This window comes from Rissa tridactyla, chromosome 1 (genome assembly GCF_028500815.1).
Source record: "Rissa tridactyla isolate bRisTri1 chromosome 1, bRisTri1.patW.cur.20221130, whole genome shotgun sequence".
NCBI classification, from domain to species: Eukaryota; Metazoa; Chordata; class Aves; order Charadriiformes; family Laridae; genus Rissa; species Rissa tridactyla.
In genome coordinates this window covers 176,679,247-176,702,994 of record NC_071466.1, presented here as the reverse complement: position 1 = coordinate 176,702,994, position 23,748 = coordinate 176,679,247, and the positions used below count along the sequence as shown (strand labels likewise).

The following is a 23,748-nucleotide window of genomic DNA, read 5'->3' as shown; positions in this document are numbered from 1 at the left end:
AGATCTTTTTGTTCCTTAAAATCTACTATTTCCCTTAACACACACACCCCTTTTTTTTTCCTTAGCATTTCCTTGAAACCCCCCTCACTTTAATCTGCATCTGGAATATGCCAGTACTTCCACGCCTCTGAGGTGTGCCCATCTCACCCATTTCTTCTCCCCCATTTCTTCTCCCCATCCCTCAACTGTGTTTGTCAGGAATGTCATTTGATCAGAAACTCATTCTGTTAAATGGTATTGGGAGGATATGCAGAGATGGAATACTGGAGAAATTTATGCATCAGGAGTAGTTGGTGACATACACTCTGCAAGATTTATTGTTTGAAGAGATGCGGTTGACAGTCTCCCCACTTCCCCCCATCTGTAGTTAGCTTTCTACCATCTTCAATTTTCTGTTGTGTTTTTTTTTCCTCAAAAAGGTCATGCGAACATTCCCTGAAGTTTTGGAATTGATCAAATATATATTTGTGATACAGATGCTTAGACAAAGAGATGATGAATAAATGGCCTTGAAACCTCCATTAATAGACATGCACTGCAAAGTTTTAACACAAACATGCAGTTAAAATACATACACACAAATTGACTGTAACATGCATTTTAGAAAGCACCTGTTGGTTATAGTCATTAATACATTTTTCCCAGGATAGCAGCAGCAGGATTACAGTAAATATGTGTGCTTCATGATGGTGTATTTTTATCATCTTCTATAGGGAGAGTATGTTATAAATACTAGGAATGTCTAGAATGTTTGTTGGATTTAAAAATAGAGAAGAAAGTGCGTGATGTTTAGCTGAACAGCAAAAATGCATATTTAAGCTTTGCGAGAAAATAAACAATGTCTCTGAAGTGGTTTTATTTTACAGTATATCCAAACAAGGCTTTTGGGTAGTTTTGAGATTTTGTCAGTTTTCTAGATTTTTATCAAATATATGATTATTTTGGAACTGTGGCAAAAGGCCAGTTCTGTTATGGTTACAGTTGAGGACTTACTTCTATTTAAAGATTTTCTAACCACTCCTTTTAAGATACTTCTGCTTAAATTATCTTATAATTTTGTGTGCTGTATGTTAGTTAGGGAAGCTTATTGTTCCACATCTGTGAAGCCTTCAGTTTCCTCAGAGAGGTAGACTTTTCACAAAAGAGCATGTCCTAAAGTTGAAGCAGAGTCCCAAGGTCTCTCACTCATCCTTCTTCCTAAGATAATCGGCCACTGCCTATCTTGACAATGGTGAATTCTGCAGCTTCAGTAACATGGAAGACTCTCAAGAAACAATGCGGGCATGTGTTTCAGTGTGTAGTGCGCACATACACAGACGTGTGTCCATGTGAAGTACCTTGTCTAGTTCTGATGACCCCCCGGTGATTTTATTGACTTTGAAAGGCATTTAAGCCACTCTCCCTGCCTCTCATTTGTGAACGGTTTATGGGAGCTTTGAAATTCTGGGAGCTTTGATGCACTGTTGTATTTTCTGGACTTCTGTGAGAGTCTGAGACGGCCATTCTTCTAGAGTTGGTGGAGCTACTATCTCTGCTCCTTAGGGTGAGTCCAGATTATGTTTAGACAAAACGCACTGACCCTAATTTTGAGATTTAAGCATTGAGGCCTGCAAACAATAAATCAAGGCATGCAACAAGTATGAATATTGCCATCTTTTATTTGGTTGGGCTGGGAAAATCCAACTACTGGGAAGATGTTTTAGTGGAGATACAGGAACTGCGCAACTGTCCATAAAATGCTGTCTCTGGTGTAATGTGTAAAGCAGCAGAGGGTGCCAGAAAGCAGTAAGTTGTGGCTTCCATTGTAATTAATGGAAAAGGAAAGGGATTGTAACTAGCAATGTTAGGGTGGAACAGGGTTTGCATTGCGAATTCGGCTGCTGAACAGAGGGAAGAAGACACACTTGTAATTTTAAGCACTCAAATGGGCTTAAAATTAAAATTAATGCTGCCCAACAAATTGTCAAGCTTTTGGAGGTATTGTGTGGTACGTTATGCCTAGGTGACAATGCTTTTCGCTGAATCATCTTTTAGCAGCTATACATACCCAGAATTTCAAAGCTTGGCCCTACAGCAAAAGAGGCTGTAAGACAGGAGGATAATAAAGTAGCACAGAATGTCCCAACGATGTAGTTGTTACAAGTTGTTGGCTACTAATTACAAGCCAATGTGGTAACAAAAACCACCCTGCCCTTCTACATTTGTAATTTTAAAACTCATTAAAAAAGACTTGACAACCTCCCCCTGCTCTCCTGCTGGAAAGTAAAATACCAAATATTTGATGCCAAATAAAGCTTTTTCAGCAATATTGCATTACTTCCAGAATATAATACAATTATAATGTTAGAGAATGAAGGGAAAGAAGAGAAAGGTGCATAATGAAATTATTATGATCAGTCCAGATGTATTCTCTCACTCTGCCCTTGATCTTTACTGGAACAGGAGCTGCCTACATCTGCTGCAGCTAATGTCAGCCTGTTTTGTAGAAAGAATGCCAAATCTGCTTGATTCTACAGTGTCTTTTACAGACTCACCATTTTGGAGTTCCTTGACTTTTTTTGGCCCATTCGTCTCCTCTTTTCCCAGTATCTGCAGTTGTTGCGTTAGAGGGATTAAAAGGTACTTCTTTGCCTGCTCCTTCAGTATTTGTTTATGCACTACTGTTGGGGTCACCACTTATTCCAGGAAATGTCAAAATGAAGCATGTTGGATTTCGCAGAAAACAATCTTCTGTCTACTATCATGATGTACACGTCCATGGGACTGGTTGCTGAGTACTCACGTTTTTTTCATTGATTGCAATTGCTGCTCTGCCAACCTGCTCCTGCTGTCAGGAGCCCGTGGATCTCACCAGTCTGGAATGGCATGAAGTACCGTTGGGCAGCTGAAACTCTGTGTTAGTGAAGACTTCGGCGCCACTGAACTGGATTTAAATACCGATGTTAGCTCTAAATATAAACTCTGTTACAGCTGGTGACCCTCTTATAGTCAACACTATTAAGGTACACACAGGTAAATTGGCTTTAGCTAGCAGTAGAACAGGCAAGTTATCACAAAGGCTACTTATTTCAATAGCATTAACTAATCCCTTCCCATGTAAAGGCTCTTGATCAGGTTAATGAAAATATTAACACGATCTTCTTATGTTTTTTTTAAAATTTTATTTTATGTAACTTGTCTGTTTAAATTCACTGTGATCTGAAATATAATATACAAATGGTTAGAATACAGTACAACCATTTTTGTTTCAGTAGAAATAAATAGTATAAATACAGTAATCTATTTGGCAGCTTTCTGATGTGCAGGAATTATTTAAAACACTCCTAGTCTGAGGAGTCTGCTGACCATATGATCAACAGATGATCATATGACATAAATCAGAGCTATACTTATTTTAAGTTGAACTTATTTTAAGTTGGCCCAGTGTCTGGATATGAATTAGTATGGGCAGGGTTCGGTTTCAGAGTCAGTCCAAGATACTTTTTTTTTTTTGTTAGGACTTGATTGGATTCAGTCTCACAAACTGATCACAAATAATTTTTGCTTTTTGAAGAGTTTATATCAACTTAAAGCATTTATTTACATAGGCAGTTCTTAGCAATCCTTTCAGGTGACATCCTGACCAGCATCAAACCTGTAAAGTCCAGAAAGTTAAATCTGAACAGTCTTTCTGAAACAGAAATATGTTTGTATTTTAGCTTGTAGCTTTTGGCAGTCTTTAATTCTGTAATAATTAGAATATGCTTCGTTTAGGCTTGTATTGTCAGCTAATTGGAACCTTGTTTGAATTATTCATACCTCTTGATTCTTCAGAGTTTCTTTGGAATTACAATGGCAGCGTACCAATGACATTTCCCTCTAGGGAAAAAATACCACAAGAATTTTCTTTGTCCCAGGGTTTCCACACTTGAGAGCTGAGACCTATTTGTCTGTGAAATAAATAATAGTTCATGTAGTTAGATAGCTACAGTTTTGTGTCTTCTAATTGTACACGTAACTAGCTAACCAGCATCCCAGGCTAATGGACTTTTTTGCCTGTCACTTGCAGATTTTCTCAGTAATTCCTCACAATAGTAACTTTAAATTAGGGTTGGGGTTTTTTTTGAAAAATCTCTCACTTAGTTCAGAGACATATCAGCAGCAACAGTCCACAGTAAACATATGCACAAGGGTGTCCTCACAGTTCTTGTATACATAAGGCTTCTATTTGGATTTCTTAGCATAAACAGTTTTGAAAGAGTTATATTGCTACACCGTATAAATTAATGTATTTGAAGATATGTGCCCCCTCCAAAGCCCAGTAAATGCTTATTTTTCAAGTTATACTGGCTGTATTTTGGAACTTGAAAACACTTGGATAACTATTTAAAACATTGCTTCCTCCTACACTTCACACTTTGTTGGCTACAACTGGAAGTGAAGTGACAGCAAGTAATAAGTGCTTGTGCAGGCCTCATTTTATAGGCTCGAGCACTTCCGATGTTTCTGTTATAACATTTGGCTAAGAACTCAAGAAAAAATCCTGGCCCCATTGAACTTAAGAGTAGATATCCCATTGCCTTCCATGGCTCCAGGTGCTTTTATTTTCCTTGACCGAGCATCTAGACACAAGATCCTGTGAAAATGTGGAAAATGCTTCCCAAAGTTATGAGCGTATAGCAAAGAGATAGGTAACTGTTAAGGCCGTTTATAAGCACAGTATGAAAACATACACAGCATGACTTAATATTTCTTTATATATTATTCTAAACATGGTATAAAATACAATGCTCAGGTACACTAGCAAAAGTGAAAGCCTGAATCTGAGTCTTTTGTATTATCCCTATGGCTTTTGAAGATGTCTGGTTTAGTTTCAATAGTTTTAATAACCTGTGACATCAATTCATCATCGATTTCATTTCTTTTGAGACTTTTTCTTTCGGGTTAGGTCAATTTGAGTCAGTAATATGCAAACTAAACATAAAGGAAAAGCAGTGACTTATACGTTCTCTCCTGTGTATATCTTCCCAAGGACTTCAAGTTCCAGGTGGAGGACCACCCCATAACTTTAGACCTACAGAAATCTCTGGGCTGTACTTTTAGAGGTTGCTAATAACAAGTAATTTTATCACTTTTGTTTCGATGAGCTCAATGTTCTATAAATATTTTTCAGGGTAATATGCAAAATATATCTAATTAAAAAAACATCAGAATGCTTATAAAATCAAAAGGCTGGGAGGACAGGAGCAAATTGTCAGTGTCTCTCCTGCACAAGCTGTAGCATTATGGCTTCTGGTGTAGTCAAGAGGAAGGGTTCAGAAAGCATAAAGTGCATCTGGATGGGTTCCATTTGCAAAGTTCAAGGGATGCAGTGAAATGCCCCATAGTTTACCTGTTTACTTATCTTTTAAGGGGTTCATCCTGTCACTGGTTGTAATTGCCCTTATTTCTAAAAGCTGCTTTTCTGGATGAGCTAAATGAAGTCGCTATGTACTAAATAGTAGTGAAAGAGAGAACTGGAATGCTTTCAAAGGTTTAATTAAATCTAGTAAATGAACACTCTGTTGTAGACTCTCTTTTGACCTAATGGAGAGAAACTCCTCTGTTTTAAAGAAGTGTGCAATTTCACATTGCCCTCCAATTTTCTGAAGTTGCCAAGTTCCATAAATATTTAGATATTGGTACCTTGCTGACTCAGAAGTGTTGCATAACTAAAAAAAAGTTTGTAGACAGGCTCACTAAAATGATGCATTACTTTAAAAAACACTTGTTTAAACAGAGTTCCTTTTATCATTGCCTAAAAAACGTCCTCCCAAGGTAGCATTTATCTTCAATTTTGTGTTCTTAGTGCATGTGTAGGGCTCTTTCACGGTGGCGGTGGCCACAGGCCTGAAGACGTGAGAGCACTAAAGTAGGGAGTTACTTTGAGTCTCTGAAGACAACTTTTGCCTAAGCCTTTTCTTTTGATCCATGCTGCTTTAGAGTCATATTTTAGCTTTCTAGGGAATTCATGCAAGATATTGAAATACTTTCATGGTTTTCTGAATCCAAATCCGGGAGTCTATTCAGAACCAAATCCAGCACTGTATTCTGATCAAAAATCCAACACTTTCTTCTCACAATTTCTATTATAGCAGCAGAAAAGCACTTCAGAAATTGCCGTTGTTGTATTTTGTGCTTTACAACGTCTGCTGTGAAGACTACTGTCTAGACTATTCTCTACTGGGTAGAGCAAATGCAGACAAGACACAGAAGGAAGAGTGGATAAGACAGGAAGACAAGACAAGCAAGGTCACACCGTTATATAGGTGAACAGAGTAAAATTTTGCATTCTTCTCTTATGTGTTTTTTGGGGTGTTTGTAGATAGAGTTTTTTGGGGTTTTATATGAAAATGATCAGCAGATATTCATAAGGATCTGTTTGGTCATCTAAAAAAATTATGATTAGGATTAATGCTTTTATTTAAAATAACTGAATTAATCATTAGCTTGTTGATGTGTACAAACAGAAAAAACCCACCCAGACACAGTGTATTTGACGTTGCAGAGATTCTCTCTCATTCACCCCAAGCATTCCAAGCACCAAGTCAGGGGCTATGTGAAAAACCTGCAACACCAATTGTGGCTTTCATGTTCCTGACAGGACTGACAATAATACATGCCAAAAGGGATCCATTTCCCACTGTAACATTTTCTTAAAAACAATACACACCCCAGCTCGTACTCTGACCTCAACTGTGACCTCATACATTCTTTTATCAGCAGGTCAGTACATATGTCTGTTGAATTCTCCAAGTATTTGAGAAGTTAATTTGTTTTCACATTTCTGGGTTTACTGGTGATATTTCATGTTTGGAGTGCGTGTTGGAAGAATTTGACGTGCGTGTTCCTTAATATCTGTTGGAAAACAAAGTAGAAGGTATTTCAGTTTTAAATAACACCATCATCCTTTCCCCAAAAAATAATGAATAATTAAATAACTCCAGCATCATTTCCTAAAAATTTTTGCCTAGGAGGCCTTCCACATACCAGTAGTTATTATTCTCTAAGGTAAAATTCTCCCCAAATGCCTCCAGTAAATCAGTTTTTAATTTGCATGTATGGTCTCTTATTGCAAAGTCAGTGCTGAGTTTGGAACAGTTTTTTGGACTGATGTTACCTAGGTCACTGATAGTTATTTTCATTAAATGCTCCTTAAATTATTCTACTGCAAGTAATGAGGAGTTTGTTAGAAAAAAGTTACGCTGAATGCGTGTGCATGTCAGTGTATTCTGCTTAACACCCTGAAATTATTTATAATTTCCATAGGAAAATGGAATGTGCCTTGCATCTGGGTGAGGTAACAGGCCACGTGCAACAGCAAGTCAGCAGAACGCATTTAATATCTCCCAGCAGGACTGCTAACACCTGTTTTATCCGGGTGGGTTTTCAAATTTACACCACCCATGGAAACTTGACGTTGCCTTCCAGTATAGTTACACAAAATTATTGCAATAAGCTGCCACGTTAGGAGCTTGCGGGAAATAAATTATCAGAACAGAAATAATGTGATTTTTAAGTCTCTGCTCTTCTTTGTACTTTTGCAAGTTTTACTGGAGAGCTTGTTTCTCTTCTGATTTTCCCTTCCTGCAAATTTCCCCCATTTCTACAAGGTGACCTGAGAAATCATGGCAAATTTCACCCAGTCTCAGTAGCCTTCGGTTAATGGAACGCTGCAACATTCAGCCTCCCATATCGGCATCTTGTACGGAGACTGCAAATTTGAAACTAAAGAGGTTTCTCAATAAAGGTGCCTGTAAGGTTTGCATTACTCTGGGCCACACTTCTTCCCATCGCATTTCCTTCAGGGTTTGGAAGTATCTGAGTATTTTCTCTGCTCTTCAAAGTGCCCTTACGTAGTAGTAGTAGTAGTAGTAGTAGTAGTAGTAGTAGTAGTAGTAGTAGTAGTAGTAGTAGTAGTAAAAACAGTGATATTTTTTATTACGTAATAATACTATGTACAGTTTCTTTACAGGGAATCTTGATGGAAACGTAAGACTTTCAGACAGTCTTGCTCAATAATCAAACTCTTCTAGTATGAATGTATGAATACATATATATGTTAATAAGCATACCCAACTTTAAACATGCAAGAGACACAAGAGACAAGAAAGCAGATGGCTTGCTTTCAGATGTGTTAAACTAGCTTAACCTGCGCCATATCAAAAGAAACCAGTCTGCTCGTTATAGTTCAACTATAACACTTGTAAAATGAGACCATAGGAGTTTATTTCACATTGTTCCCTTTGAATGTATTTAACCCTACTCTTGTTCTGGCTACAGTAGAGATAAATTGAGAAAAAGTGTTTTCTGTGGCAGGATCCTTCCTAGGAATCAGCTGTTTTGGATAACATACAGCAATACAGTGCAGTGAAAATTATGTAATTTTCACTACAAAAATTTTGTGAATACAATAAATACAAGTTCATGACAGCTTTTCCCAGAAAACAGGTAAATCAACAACAATGCCAAACTGAATGCAGTGCATGGCATAGAAGGTGTTTCTTATAATGATTGAGGTTACTGATTGGTACTTTCATAAATAATTAAAATGAATCTTATGATATGTTATAACAAATCATAATGGCTTACTTTTTATAGATTAGATATTTTTTTCCCTACAAAATATATATAATTATAAAGGCATTAGGGATTTTTTATATTTTAATTGTGTTACCCTTTGCAAGTTTTTCTAAATAGGTGAGCAAACCTTCAGATGTGCCGAACATCTATTTTTAAGTGAAGAACAATAGCGGGTTCTCAATGATGAATATTGTTTCAGTCATCATTTAAGAATCACCTAGACTCCCAAACAGGGTCGAAAATGTGGCATTTGAAGAATGGATAGGCAGAGGAATAATGGGACTGGGCAATCCATTTTCGGTATACCAGTTTTAATCTGGAAAGATGCTTTTGACTTCAGTTGAACCTCCGTGGTGTAAGCCAGCAGGCACAAATGGGCACTCGGGGCTGATACTCAGCCTGACAAAATCATAGTACGCGTAGATATGTACAATGTAAGCATGATAGTAAGTGGAATAGCAGGCAGTGCATTTGGTTACCACTTGCTTGAAATGGAGAAAGTCCTTGACTAATTTTTTTTTTTTTGTCTATTTTGTACATAGTGAAAAAGCTGAATGTCTACCTGCCTTGTTTACGTAGTCTGGCTTTGTTAAACAATCTTAGTAATAGCACTGTGTATAAAAATATATGTCTGTATAGAACTGCAAGCATATTCTCTTTATATCTCTACCTCATAGCTTTTTATCCCTGTGCTTTAAGGAGAGGCAAAGCAGGAATGCAAACTAGTGAAACCAAAGGCAAACTAAAAATCTGGGCGTTTCCCACACCACAAGTGAGTTGTCAACAAGTCACAATGTGTGCAATGGATGAGTCAATAAAGAACAGAAAGTGAAATAGACTTGTCCTTCTCAATCTCTGAAAACAGCTTTAGGTGTATCAGGTTGTGCAAGACTATACATTTGGTCAAAATAATAGACCTTTTCAGTAGTGTGCGTGTGTGAGGTTTAAACAGGTATGTGTGAGAACATACCTGACCAATTCTCACACTGTTCTCTATTAGGTGAGGGAAGATCAGAGTTTAGGCCATGCCCACCTTGAAATATTTTCCAGTTTCTTCCAGTGCTTTCTATATAACTAAGTCTACCATGGACGGTTTCATGCTCTCACAAGCTCCAACATGCACACCAACAATGCTTTTATCCAGGTGTGAAGGTATCTCGGTTGCTTGCCTGAATCTCTGGGGTTTTTTTAGAGCCTGTAATTAAGACCAGATAACTGGCATTTCACCTACTACTAAAAAAGTAGCCAGAACTCAAGAGCTAGTGCATCTCCTTCCATGCTTGGTTCATGTGAAAGCCAGACAGGCAAATCTCTTCCATTTTTCATTTTATCCATTTTATATAGCATGTGTATTGTGGATATTCAGAGTCTGTGATGCTACCTGTAAGGCCTGAATTGTATTTTTATTTGATTTTGATTCTACTGGTGCTTTAGAACTTGAATGAGAATGAGCTGTGTAATAATAATAAATTATTTTCGAATTCTGCATTTATTTAAATCCATTGACCTCCACAAATTTTGTTAGTGATGAATATCCATGGGAAAGAAAGTCAAATACAGGTCTCTCAACTCAAGTTAATACTCTGGGGAAATTTAGGAAGAAATCTTGCTGGTAAAGTGTGTTTGAAATACAGTTACTGTGACAAAGAATATCCCATGCCCCAATACTAATCTCAAAGGACTCCTCTTTAATATTGGTATTAAAAAAAAAAAAGAACAAATACTGAGAGTTTTATGGAGTTTCTGTACTCTGGAAGGTGACTATATATGTGACTCTCTGGGTTTCTGTTGTTATATATGTTAATATACAACATATATAACATATATATGAGTATATATGTTACTCTCTGGGTATTCTGCGGAATATTACCATGGGTGTCCCTAATAAGTCATCAGCAACATTAGAAAACTTCTACAGAGCAAATCCTTTGCCAGATTTTATCTGGGGCTTTGGGTCGTGAATCAGAATGTCAAAACACACACAGAGCTATGGAAGATTGCGCTGAATGAAGTGCTAACAAAATTACTGTTTTAATTTTGCTGCCAAAATAATCAGGAGTATTTTAGGAGCATATATGTATAGAAACACTGTCATAATAAGGTGTCGTATTTATAAAGGTGTCCCATTCTTCAGCAGCAGGAATCCAGCACGAAGTAGACAACAACTAACTCGTGTTTGTGTCTATATGTTCTTGTAAACTGTATTGCCATAAACTTAACAAGAGAGTTGGTCAAACCATGTAATTTTTCAGAGCTTCTTGTAAATACAGAAAACATTATGCTGTATTAATCATCATTACTTGTCTTCTGAGCATCCCACAATTAAATTTATGTTTGGAAGTGAAGAAAGTGTTGTCTGCCAGACAAAAGAGATGAAAGCTAATCTTGGTAACAGCAAAAATAATTATAATAAATAGACATATTCTATATGTTGAGTCACTGGTGAGTACAATCCCACAAATGAGCTCTTCCTGTAAGTCTGCTAACTGCTGGGTATTAAGTACTACTGTTTATCTACATGCAAGTCCCACAGTCTGGTTTAGTGATTTATTTCTGTCAGTAAAATTTCAAATAGCTTCCAGTCAGAAGCAGATTACCCACAACTACGCAATGTAATATGTTACAGCAGATTTGCAATGTATCTTCTTTGTATGCCATGTAATGTATTAATAGTATTACAGTTGTGATATTGATGCTTATTTGTACATCATCATTTGGACTATAACCACTTAAAATATGAGCATAGAAATGTCTTGGGGCTTACTAATATTTATGGTGTAAGTATTTCAGGTGCTTTTTCCATAATGCTATGCGTATGAACAATATTAAAATGATTTTATTTATGAAAGAGGCTTAATATATTGTAAGCGTAACTCAGTAGGCTTAATTTAAAAGGCATCAAATGGTGTTATCTACCCGATGATGCCCACAAATCTTAATTCCTAAGTTATCATCCTCGTACTGAGTTTATCTGCACCCATGATGCTGGAGCGACTTTTCAGAATTGGACGCATTATTCTTGAGTTTTGGTAAGGAAGTGATTGTATTATCAGAGATAGGTTTTTGTTACCTCTGAAAAGCAATCTCGCATCGTATTGATTGACTTTCAACATGGTTACTTGAATAGCTAAGTAGACAAATATCTACATGGCAATGAAAGTTTATTATATCATTAATTCTTTAGCCCATTTATAGGTTTTAAGATTTTTAATGTGGCAGATCTGCTATTCAACATAATGCCCTTCTTCCACTATTTTGAACATTTCATATAAAATAAATGCCTTGGAACACAAAACTTTGGTGATTGCCAGTGATGGAGAGCTGTTCAGCAACAGCCTGATCTTGGCAACATCTACCTGTTCAAGCAAATGTGCAAATTTCAGTCACTTTTCTGTATCTTGATATGTAAGATTTGGAGTCAAGCTGTATATCCTGAATTCAGTACTGTAATGAACTATATCTTCTGCTACAACACTTTGTAATTCTGATGATGCTATTTGTGCTAATGAGGAACATCAGCTCTTTTATCAACTGGTGCTTTTTGCAACCAAAATTCACTACAAAATTGTGGTCATATGTAAGATAGAAAATTTGTCTGGCGTCTATGTTAAGTGTTACACTGCAAAATCTTCAACCCTTGATATATAAGCAGGTAGAGTTCTACATATGCAGTGTCAGCTCTCGGAAGAGTTTACCCCAGTGTATAATAACCCCACCACTAACTACTTAAATAAACATGGACTCCAGGGATTCATACCACTCTTGATTGAAACAGTATTGAGGAGTGGAAGCTGCTTGAAATCTTTTAGAACTTTTGTAATTGCAAAATTACTCTCATCTGTTAGTAAGTTTGAATAAAAAGTGTTTGGGGCTGCTAGGGTTTGAGTTCAAAGAATAACTGTGGTTTGCCAAGGCAAGAAGTAGGTAATTAAAGCAATGTTTGGAGACATACTGAAAGCTTCAAAATGGGACAACTTTAAGGCTAACATTTTCTAGACTGGAGAGGAAAGAAAGTGAAAATAACCCAAGAATGTATTAATGTATGTCTCATTGAATCTTCTAACAGTTCCTGAGAGTTGTAGTAACTGCAGTTATTATCAGAAAACTGACTGTAAGAGTTATTTTCTGACATTTTCAGTGTATTATGTGGCTATGAGTTGCCACACCAAACTTGCTCAATTCGCAAGTCAAAACAAGACTTTATTCTAAGGCTAACAGTGCAACCACAGTCTATTGTCTGAAAGTTGGCCACTGCTGTTGCTTCATACATTACCACCAAGAGGGATGACTTTGGACCTTTGCGCTTCTACTACCGTCCTTTTGGTGAACTGTGAAGCAAAACAGAATTTGCTTTGTAGTTCTGCAGCATATTGAGTCATTGGTGTTAATGGTAATGACTAGTTTTGTCTGTGAGTTTCAGAGATGTGTCTTCAAAGACACGCTGTAGAAGTAGACACATAATGTAACCAGGTGCCATTGCTACAGGATATTTTTCACCTTAAATATATGTTAAGGTTTATGTATTAGGCTTACTGTTTACTAAATATTCAGTATTGCAGATAGACATTGAGATGTTTTCACAGCACATTAGGGTTCAAATGTTCCCTAATAAATTAGTTTTTGTTTATAGCAATGGTCTCCTGAACTACTGCAGAGGGCACATGCCCATTGCGAAAAACATCTTGGTTACGCTACGAGGTCTGCTAGGAAATATTGTTTCAGTTATTTGGAGGTCGATGCTGCTGACGTCAGTCTGATTCTTCTTTTTTTGGTTGTTTTTTTTTTTTTCTTTTCTTTTTTTTTCTTTTGGTTTCCAGTACTTAGTTGTAGAGCAAAATTTCCCATCTTTGAAGTAGCTGATTCTGCATTATGGTTGATTTGAAAGTTCAAAGAGCCACCCAGTTACACAGCTAATATCCAAACAAATCTTCATTTCTTTTAAATTCTTCAGGACAGGAAAATTTCCATTCAAATCATTTTCTTATGTGGTTGTCACCGTTTAAAGGTCGAGTAGAAATATTCTCATCGTGTGCATCATTTTCACCACTGATGCAGGGGTGTAGTTGGAGGTCAGGGCTGAGCCGTTGCCACCAGGAAGTGGCACCACCTGCCTGTCCCTCCTTCCCACCTCCCCGTTCCTCTCCCAAACCCTGCCTTACTCGGGCTGGGAGGCGCCCTCCTCTCTGCTGACTCCTGCGCTCGGGAAGCTGGAGTGACTAAAATACGATTTGCCTTTTTTGCTGGGCGAGTTTTCCGCGCGGAGCCAGCTCCCGGTGCCCTCAGAGAAGCGCTGAGGCCCAGCAGAGGCGGCAGCGGCCGGGCCCCGCGCCTGGGAGGAAGAGGAGGTGAGGAAGAAGCAGATCTTCCTATTTTAGCTGCAGCCAGCTTGCAACTGCCTATACTTGTGTCACATCTCTGCACCTTACAAAATGACTTAGCTAATTTGGGCGGGGGGGGGGGGGGGGTGTTCACGGTGTAAAACTACAGAAACGTGTAAGAAATGACAGAGTTAAGGCCTGAGTTTCCGCAGTTCCTGTGCTGGGCCAGAGCTGCCGTAACCCCATTGATTTTAGGATGGTTATTCCGCAGTCGCAGCTGCGCCGATGGGCGACACCTGCCAAACGGATTTATGAAAGCTTTCTGGTAAACCCCAGTTTTGGAGTGACGTTAGCTAGTATCAGCTGCAGAGTTTGGGGTTTAGGTTCGGTTTTATTTTTTTAATTGTATCAGGGGAGAGATTATGTATCGTTCCCTATAAATGGTAGCATGTCCTTGAAAACAGGTGTTTGAAAAGACTTTTTAAAAGATGTGTTTAGTAATGTTTTGGAGTTTATTGCTCTTAAAAAGAACATCTCTCAAAATTTTGCAGGTGTTTGTAAGTTTATAAATATTACCTGTGGATCAAGAGAGTCTGTGTGAGCTTATAATATATACTTCTAGGGTCAGTAGCAAAAACAATATTTCTATTCCTTTTAGCCAATACTATTTTCTGAGAATAGTGGAAGAACTGCAGACATAGAAAGCTGGCAATAATAAAAGGCCCTCCTCCTAGGCCAGAAAAGGTACTGCCAAGGATAAGTAGCTTTTATTCAAGGAATTAATTTACCCCTTATGTTTTGGTGTTTGAAAACTGTTGATATGAGGTATTGTAAAATGTGTAAACATTCAAATAAAATTAACTAACTGCATGGGCTTGATCTGCTGCAGGCTTATGGTTTTGGTGTTGAGTGTTCCTTTTTTTCAATGTTCTCCAATGAAAATAGGTATTTAAAAAACATGGTTAAACATTTTGTTTTATTTTCGTGGTCCTAGTTGACACGAAAAAAATGCATCAACCTAAAAAATGTATTTTAAAATCGAGTCTGTTGAAGGCATTTGACATAGGACAGCTCTCTATTCATCATTTTTCTGTTTTCATAGCAGCATAGTTCTATACAGAGCTGTTACTTAATAGATTTTACATGTATAGCTGGATATTTGCTTCAGTGATCCTGGGAAGGCTGGGGGAATCATCTGGGGATGGTGACTCAAGAGAACATTTTGGAACATTCTGTCTCTCGGGTCTATTGAGATAGAATAGACACATGAAAAGAGTAAATGTGATTACTTGTTTTAGAGGCAGAAGTTTTATCCTTTTATTGATCTACATTTACTCTACATGTTCTTCTGTTATCTAAAGCTCTCTGTGGTACTGTAGTTTTCATCTAAACCACCAACAGAACTCAGCTACACTTCACTAAGTAAGCACTCTTCTGAGAAGCATAAACATTAAATAAATAAAAAATATTTAGGGTAAGTTTTGAAGGAAAAGACTAGGGAATAAACCACAGCTGTGACATCATTTTCACTGAATCCTACATCATCCCAAGGAAATAAATACCTTTGCTAACACACTTGTTGGAGGTTTTTGCTTACATTTTTGAGTCAACTCAGTCAGCCCCATTTCCAGACACGTACTCAGTGTCTAATCCTCTATGGATGCTTTCATTGCTGGTTGTTTGTAGCACATAAAATCCAGTTTTATGTTAAGTAGGTGGGTTGCTGATTTGCCAGCATGCCATTCTGGATTGGGCATTTATGAATTGTTTTTAAGCACCAAAGTGGACAATGAAAGCTTTATATCAATTCCCCAATTAGCAGTAATCATTCTTGTTAAACTTTGGTAAAGAGCTGCAGTATGCAATGAATGTAAAGTATTCATTCCTGAGCTGTTTCTTTTTTTTTTTTCCCTGGCATTTCTAGATTTTGTCAAATAGTCTTATGCTGCTTGTTATTTCTGTTCGTATTGCAGATTGAGAATGTTGATGTCTGCCTTAGCTTTCTGGCAGCCAGAGGCGTAAATGTCCAAGGTCTTTCTGCAGAAGGTAAGAGAAACAAATCATCAGAACAAATAATAACGGTGTGGGGTTTTTTTAAATAAGTTTCTTAATACAAGTTATTTGCACCTAAATACCAAACTCCAGCTGTCTTGAACAGCATGCAAATATAGATTAGTGGTAGCGAATGAGAGAGAAGTTTAGATATCCTTTTAATTTTCCCTTGAAATTGAACCAATACATTTGGTAGGTTTATGAAGGCTGAATCGATGTTTTAAAATAATATTTTTTTCAATGACAATGGCATTAATCTTTTCATATTATTTCCACAATATTAGATAGGTACAGGGTTTCCCAAGCGTGCTTTTAAACTTGTTTATATATGGTATTCAAAACAACAAAAATGAATACGAGACTCTCAGTTACGTCAGCCTAGGGAAGACTATTTGTTTAAGCAAATTTAGTATTACCAGTAGTTCTGTCAGGATGAGTCTGAATATTATTGTATTCCTTTGATGTCATGCATTAAGTGAAAGAGTGAATGGTCTTGCTGCTTATATTATAGCCCTTTTTGCTGTATTTGTTACCTCAAGTGACTGCTTAATACAGTTACAACTAAGTTAATAAATATATTAAATCAAAACCACTAACATACCAGTTGTCTTAATTAGTATGTAATATTTGTCTTATTAATGTAAAATTAAGTCAGGTGGATATTTTATCTTGTAAGTTAAAAAATGTATACAAACATTTGTCCTGTAACTATTTAAGCATTTCTGCAAGGTGCTCTGCACCTTCAAAATCCCTCAGATTTCCATGGCAGCTGAAGGGAATAGGTATTAACATGATGCAACCCTATATTTTTATTTTCCTTTCAGCACAACTAAAAGCTTTAAAAATGCATTTTTTCCAGAGATGATAATTTCAATTGAATTTTAGAAGATGCCCATAGAAAAAATTTTGAATGCTAACCACTGTTTTATTTTCAAATTAACTCAGAGTTGTTATCTTTCATTATAGTACCTTAGCAGAAGTATAACACAGCCACGTTATGTACTATCAGCTCATTTTAATTGTCTAATCATGGCAAGCCCCTTAACTGATTTAGAAGAACCTCTGTATCTGTATATACTGTAGATATGTTGATGCATGAGAACACTGAATATTTACACGTTACTGTTCATCTCAAACCTATTTAGAACTTGAATTTTTTAGTGCAGCCTCTTTTTACTTGCATATGAAAAACAATCAAATGTGTGAATAGCACGAATTTATTTCACAGAATCATAGACTGGTTTGGGTTAGAAGGGACCTTAAAGATCATTTAGTTCCAACCCCCTGCCACGGGCAGGGACTCCTCCCACCAGACCAGGCTGCTCAAAGCCCCATCCAGCCTGGCCTTGAACACTTCCAGGGATGACACAGTGCAGGGCACTTTTTTTCTGTACTTCGTTACATCAAAATCTAAGTGCATTCTATAATACATTCCTTTATTCATACCTTTGTTTTCCTTTGGAAAAGCTATCCTTTTAATAGGATATAAGCTTCAACTGTGTAGCATTAAGTTCAAGTACTAGTAAAAGCAATAATACTACATAGTGTTAAATGCAAGGACTATTTTTTAATACTTTCATTAATCTTTAAAACAGAATTTTAATAAGGCAGACCTTGAGTTCTGAAGTAAGATTAAAACTAGTTTTGTTGGTTTGCAGTTATTTATGAATCTGGTGTAAATTACCAAATATTAGTTCAAAGTATCACAGAAGAGTGTTTTGCTTAAATATACCATTTTTAGCATGTAAAATCCTGAATATTACAATTTCTCTTGAGGAGAAGAAATTGAGAAAAATAGACTTGTTTTTTAATTGTGAAATTGTCAAGTTACTTTCATAGTGTTTTGTCAGCACATTTATGTTTAAAATCAATTAAGTTTAGAAACCATAAGTCTGTTTCTTGTAATAGGCTTTGATAAATGTACCTTTTTACCACTGTGTCATTAATAAATGACCAGAAAGTTTCTGGAACAGTAAACCATGAGCTTAACAAGGTTTGAAGATCTCACAATCAGTTTCTCACCTCATTTTGATACTTGAGCAAGACAGTCTAGAACAAAAGTAATTTTCAAATCTTAACTGCACAATCTCTACTGGAGTACCCAAATGATAAATAATAAGCCAGTTGCTACAAAGAAAAACAGTCCCCTCCTTTTCCTTGCAAGTGTTTAGTACATAATAGAAGTTTCTGGATGTTTTCTGTTTAAGAGAAAGCTTCCAATTTAAACTTGTTTAAAAGTAGGAAAGAAAAAGAAGTTCAAAGCTGATAACATTCTTCTTCAGAAATAGTAAAAATATAATTTAACACAAAAAGAGCAAACTTTTAAGATAAAATATGAGTGGGATTTAAAAAACAAAGGGTTATTATTCTGAGCATTAAGTGATGAAAAATCATAAGAATAAATAAATCAGTATCACATACAGAAAATCTTTTGGAATCAGAGCAGCTTACAGATTGACAGTTATGTGGTTTGTTTGGGGTTTTTTTAAAGATAATTTTGAATATGTTTTCTGTGTTCCTTGGTAATGATCTTCCTTGAAACCAACGTGACCTCAAAAGTCATTGTTGCTTAAAATGCTTTCTAATTCTGAGAAAGTTCTTCTGCGTATCTCTGGTAGTCTCATGAAGAATCAAAGCTCCTGCAACATCATCATAGGGAAGATGAGAAAGTATGGATACTTAGAATAAATTTCCACTTTGCAAAGTATATTCCAGTGTCTAGGATTGCGTTTGCTTTTGAAGAAGGGGTTGAGAGCGTAAGGGCTCCAGTGTTTGCTGGACTGTCAGCCTATGTACTAACATTTCACCTAATCCTATTGCAAGAAAATTAATATGGTTTAAAGGACACAAATATGACAGTCATTTTTCATAAATGCTGCTTTAAAAATTAGCTAAGAAAGCTGTGTAGCACATACAGCTCAGTATTTAGATTTGCAGGGAAGGCAGAAAGATTGCAGCGTTGCATGTTAGGTTACAAGGCTATAGACTAATGAAAACCTTTCACAAGAAGTTCAGTGCCAAAGAAAATTAATAATGAGGTTATGAACAGACAGACCTAAGTGCTGCAGATAATTTCATTAAAGCCTCCTGAGGCTTCTTTTTTGACACAGAGATCCTTTATGAGCAAAGAATAACATTATCCTTTTAAAACCTTCATGTAAGGGTGGGGAAAGGCTAAGAAAGGAACGGGTTACATGAGGATGCTATCATGGCTCACCAGAATTTCATATGGGTACCTATTTTAGCCTCATGAGAAAGCAGTAGTTTTGAAGTCTTCATTAATCAGTAACAGCATATAAAATAGAAACTAGAAAATCATGTAGTTCAAAAGTTCAAAGGTGTAATTGTGAACCTTACGGTCACCTTTTTTAAGAAGTGTTTTCCATTAATTTCCTTCTCTTATGTTCCTTGCAAATGTATGTGAACGGAAATGTGCTCACCCATAAGACTATTACCACCTCCTCTTACCGATTTCTCTAGAAGTCACTGTTTATTCCCAATGTGCACAGAATTTGTTCAAAAACCAAGAAGAGTAATTTAAACCATGAGGTAGATGGGATGGGCCCCTAAGGCCAGAAAAAATTTAGATTTTTCTGACTGCCCCTCTGCTTACTGAGAATATCCATACTGTGTTGAGGCAGGAGTATTCATTTGAGATTATGCATGTTATTTAAGGTTTGATGTACTCTTCTTTATGACCATGCACGTGTGAGTCATTATGAGGCCATTATGGAGATATGTGTTGATTGCAACAATGACACATAAATAAGCAAAGATTATAACAAACAGTAAAGTGACAGTTAACGTGTGCTTGATATTAGAGATAAATGAAGAGATATAAGACATAAACATGTATAGCTATAGGTATGTACAGAGATGTTTTAGTATAAAACTGTTACAAAACTGAAGTCTAAAACCACAGTGTTTTCACTTCTTTTTCTTTTTCTATTTTTTAAAATAGAAATAAGGAATGGAAATTTGAAAGCCATTTTAGGGCTGTTTTTCAGTTTGTCTCGGTACAAACAGCAGCAACATCATCAGCAACAGTACTACCAGTCTTTGGTGGAGCTACAGCAGCAAGTCCCTTCACCTCCAGCTGAAATCAGCCAGTCCAAAACGCACCAAGATATGCAGTCGAGGTAGGTTTAAAAATTAATTTTCTCAGGTGCAAAGGTTTTTTATTTGTCTGTTCAAAAAATACAAGATTTTGCAGAAAAATTAGGTTACTTGCAAGAGACTTAAAAGACTGACTTTTTTTTAGCTATTTTTGCAGTGGATATGGGAAAACTGTTTCTTAAGTGTTTGTTTGGTATGAAGCTTACATATCTTGGGAGTAAAGCTACAGTGAGAACAGAGAACATTTCCAATTAAATCTAGTTCCAGTTTTAATTAATTTTAAAGCATTCTTTCACTTAATTATTGATTCTACTGTCCTTTTCACATTAAGAGACTGTTAGCACACCCTGTGGTTAGTACACTGGTTATTTTCATGTTTTCCTCACATACCCAGTTCCACATCTAAATGAACAATTTCAAATGATTAGCAAAATACATGGTGAAAAAGCACAATTAATACTTTCATTTGTTATAAACTCTTTTCATCCCCACACATTCTGTTTTGAGTGCCTAATTCTATTTGAATGTTTTTTTGAAACGGAGAAGAAACAGCCTTAATCTAGTTCCTTTTAAGTGGTCAGTTTATGATTTAGTTTTAGGAAAGCAAAGCACTCAGCAGAATCCTTAATTGCTGAATTACATTGCTTTCAGACTAAAGCTGAAAACATATTTTGAGAACATAGTTGCTTACTGTCCATGACACAAGAATAACTTTTAAACACACATATCTATTTAAATGGAAAGAGTGTTACCAATGTATACGTTATGAAGGAAGTTAAAACCATTCACATGTAGGACTGTGTAAAGTGTCGTTTAATGAAGAGATTTATATGTTGCTGTGTTGGGTTTAATACTTGTTTGATTTATTATTTGCTCGTTTAAAATTTTTTGCATACTTACTGAACAATTGCATGACTAGAATGTGATCAGTCAATGATCTAGGATGGATTAAAAGTATCAGACCACAATAATGAAATTTTTGTTCTTGAATCCATTCATACCTAAATTACACTTTGGTGTTTATAATAAACATATTTCTTCTTCAGTTGAGAAAACTTTTCACTCTTCAGCCCAATAGAAGTCTTTGTCTTGAAACTAGGAATGTTGTAAAAATATGTTTATAGGAAAATGTTTCTGATGGCATTTTAGTTACCTCATTTGATACAAAAGTTAAGGTGCACTTGTGTTTGCCTTGGGCATTACAATGTGAAATGCGTTTTTTTCCTCTGGTACTGAAAATTAATGTCTTTGAATGCTTTCTCCTTGAAGTTTACTATTAACCTGTAATCTAGGGAATTATGGTGTGATCCTAGAAGAATTTTACCACTCTCAACATTTTCTCAAGTTGAATTTGCTTTCCGAAGGATATTTAATACTGCATAAGAGGCAATAACATCTTGTTATTCAGAAATCAAACGTTTTTCCTATTATAAGGAAGGCATTTTGAATGTAGGTCTACAAGTGTTCACTGTTTTAACCAGTGGAATTAAACGCTTATCTGGCTTCATGTAAATACCTTTGGTTATTTTTTGTTTATAATTTACTAGAAGAACTGAAACATTTCCTGCTTTTCTACTTTACCCATTGTGAATTTTTAATAAAAAAATAGTTGCCATGTTCCTCTGTACATCACCACTATTGCAAGGAATTCTGTCAGTCCAAAAAAACTTGGAGCAAAGTTGTTTACTATTTGGAAGACAGCGATTGCACACTAGGCCTTTGTCTGCTCCGGAATGGAAGGCAAGGAGGGGATGAATTTTTTATAAAACTTTCTTTTCATTATAATTCAGCAAGATCTCAGGGCCCTTCAGTGCCTTTTTCTCCTCTTCTACTTTGCTATGTTTAAATATACTCCATTAGGAGGAAAGGCAATCATTCCATGTCCAGAACTCCAGCATCCCTGCCTTTGTGAAATGACATCTAAGGCTGGTTTAACAAAATTTCTACTGCCATCAGTGTACTTTAGACCTTTTACTTTAGAGCCAGGAAACTAAAATAATTTCATTATTTGATTAAATTCCTGTTCATAGCTATGTTTCAGCTGCAAAATGTTTCTATGTAAAAAATTATTATACCAAGATTGGTACAATTTTTCTTATTTCCTATCTGTAAACTGAAAGCAAGAATTTTTCTTTTTGTTTTCACATATCACAGAATCATAGAATGTGTTGGGTTGGAAGGGACCTCTAAAGGTCATCCAGTCCAACCCCCCTGCAGTAAGCAGGGACATCTTTAACTAGATCAGATTGCTCAGAGCCTCATCAAGCCTGGCCTTGAATGTCTCCAGGGATGGGGCCTCCACCACCTCTCTGGGCAACCTGTTCCAGTGTCTCACCACCCTCATTGTAAAGAACTTCTTCCTAAGGTCTAATCTAAACCTACCCTGCTCTAGTTTAAAACCACTGCCCCTTGTCCTATCGCTACATGCCCTTGCAAACAGCCCCTCCCCAGCTTTCCTGGAGGGACCCCTTCAGGTACTGGAAGGCCGCTAGAAGGTCTCCCTGGAGCCTTCTCTTCTCCAGGCTGAACAACCCCAACTCTCTCAGCCTGTCCTCATAGGAGAGGTGCTCCCCGCCCTCTGATCATCCTCGTGGCCCTCCTCTGGAGCTGCTCCAACAGGTCCATGTCCTTCTTGTGCTGAGGGTTCCAGAGCTGGACACAGTACTCCAGGTGGGGTCTCATGAGATCAGAGTACAGGGGGAGAATCAGTTCTCTGGATCTGCTGGCCACAGTCCTTTTGATGCAGCCCAGGATGCAATTGCCCTTCTGGGCTGCAAGTGCACATGATCGGCTCATGTCCAGCTTTTCATCCACCAGTACCCCCAAGTCCTTTTCCACAGGGCTGTTCTCTATCACGTCATCCCCCAGCCTGTATTGATAATGAGATATTGATATATAATGAGATAATGAGATATTGATATACAGAAGTTCAATGTTTGTTACCATAAACTTCTCTACTGCCTGAGAGAATATGATTTTCTCTATCTGTATATTTTTCATTGAAGCCTTTAAGGGTAAAGAAAGGTCCCTACTTCTAAAAGATTTATTCTGTATGAAATATTTCTATCTTCTGCTACAAGTACATATAGTATTCTGAGCTGCTAGCAAAACAAGGAGCTCCAGGACTTAGAAACAAACAGAAATATAAATTTTTAAAATACTAATTAGCTTTTTCATTTGTCACTGTTTTGAAGTAATATTAGGAAATTAACATAAAATAATATGTCCCCTTCTAAGAAAAATAGATGGCCATATACAAGTATATGTTGATATGAACTCTCTGTGGTGGACTTAGCAACCCTTCTTTTCATAGCAGTCATTTAATTTAATGTAGGTTGGTTTTTTTTCCATCAAAGCAAATTATTTTGGAAAATAACTCAAAATGATTTGCCAAACAGCTTTTTAGCATTAAGCTGTTAACGAGTAAATAAAAGCTTCTGTTTAGAAAGATGCCAAAATATGAAATTTTAAAAAAAAAAAAAGATGCCTTTGATGGGATTCATCTTGCCTCTTGCCTACCTTTTCCTGTCTGAAATGTTGACAGGTAGCCTACATGACTCCCAAGACTGATTTCTATGATATGATTGCTTTCATGGCGACTGTGTCTCGGCATTAATTACAGAAGGAACCAACTTGACTGACTGATTTACAGGGCAGGAGT

The 23,748-nt window shown here is 36.7% G+C and overlaps 1 protein-coding gene across 8 annotated transcripts in view; it reads left to right on the top strand.

Moving 5' to 3' along the window:
- NAV3 (neuron navigator 3) overlaps positions 1–23,748 on the top strand; it is a 421,955-nt gene that overhangs the window by 240,855 nt on the left and 157,352 nt on the right. For all 8 annotated transcript variants that reach the window (XM_054207726.1, XM_054207716.1, XM_054207692.1 and 5 more), the window contains exons 4-5: positions 15,893–15,965; positions 19,933–20,110. In XM_054207726.1, coding sequence (XP_054063701.1) covers positions 15,893–15,965; positions 19,933–20,110 — 251 coding nt within the window. The remainder of the gene's footprint in view (positions 1–15,892; positions 15,966–19,932; positions 20,111–23,748) is intronic.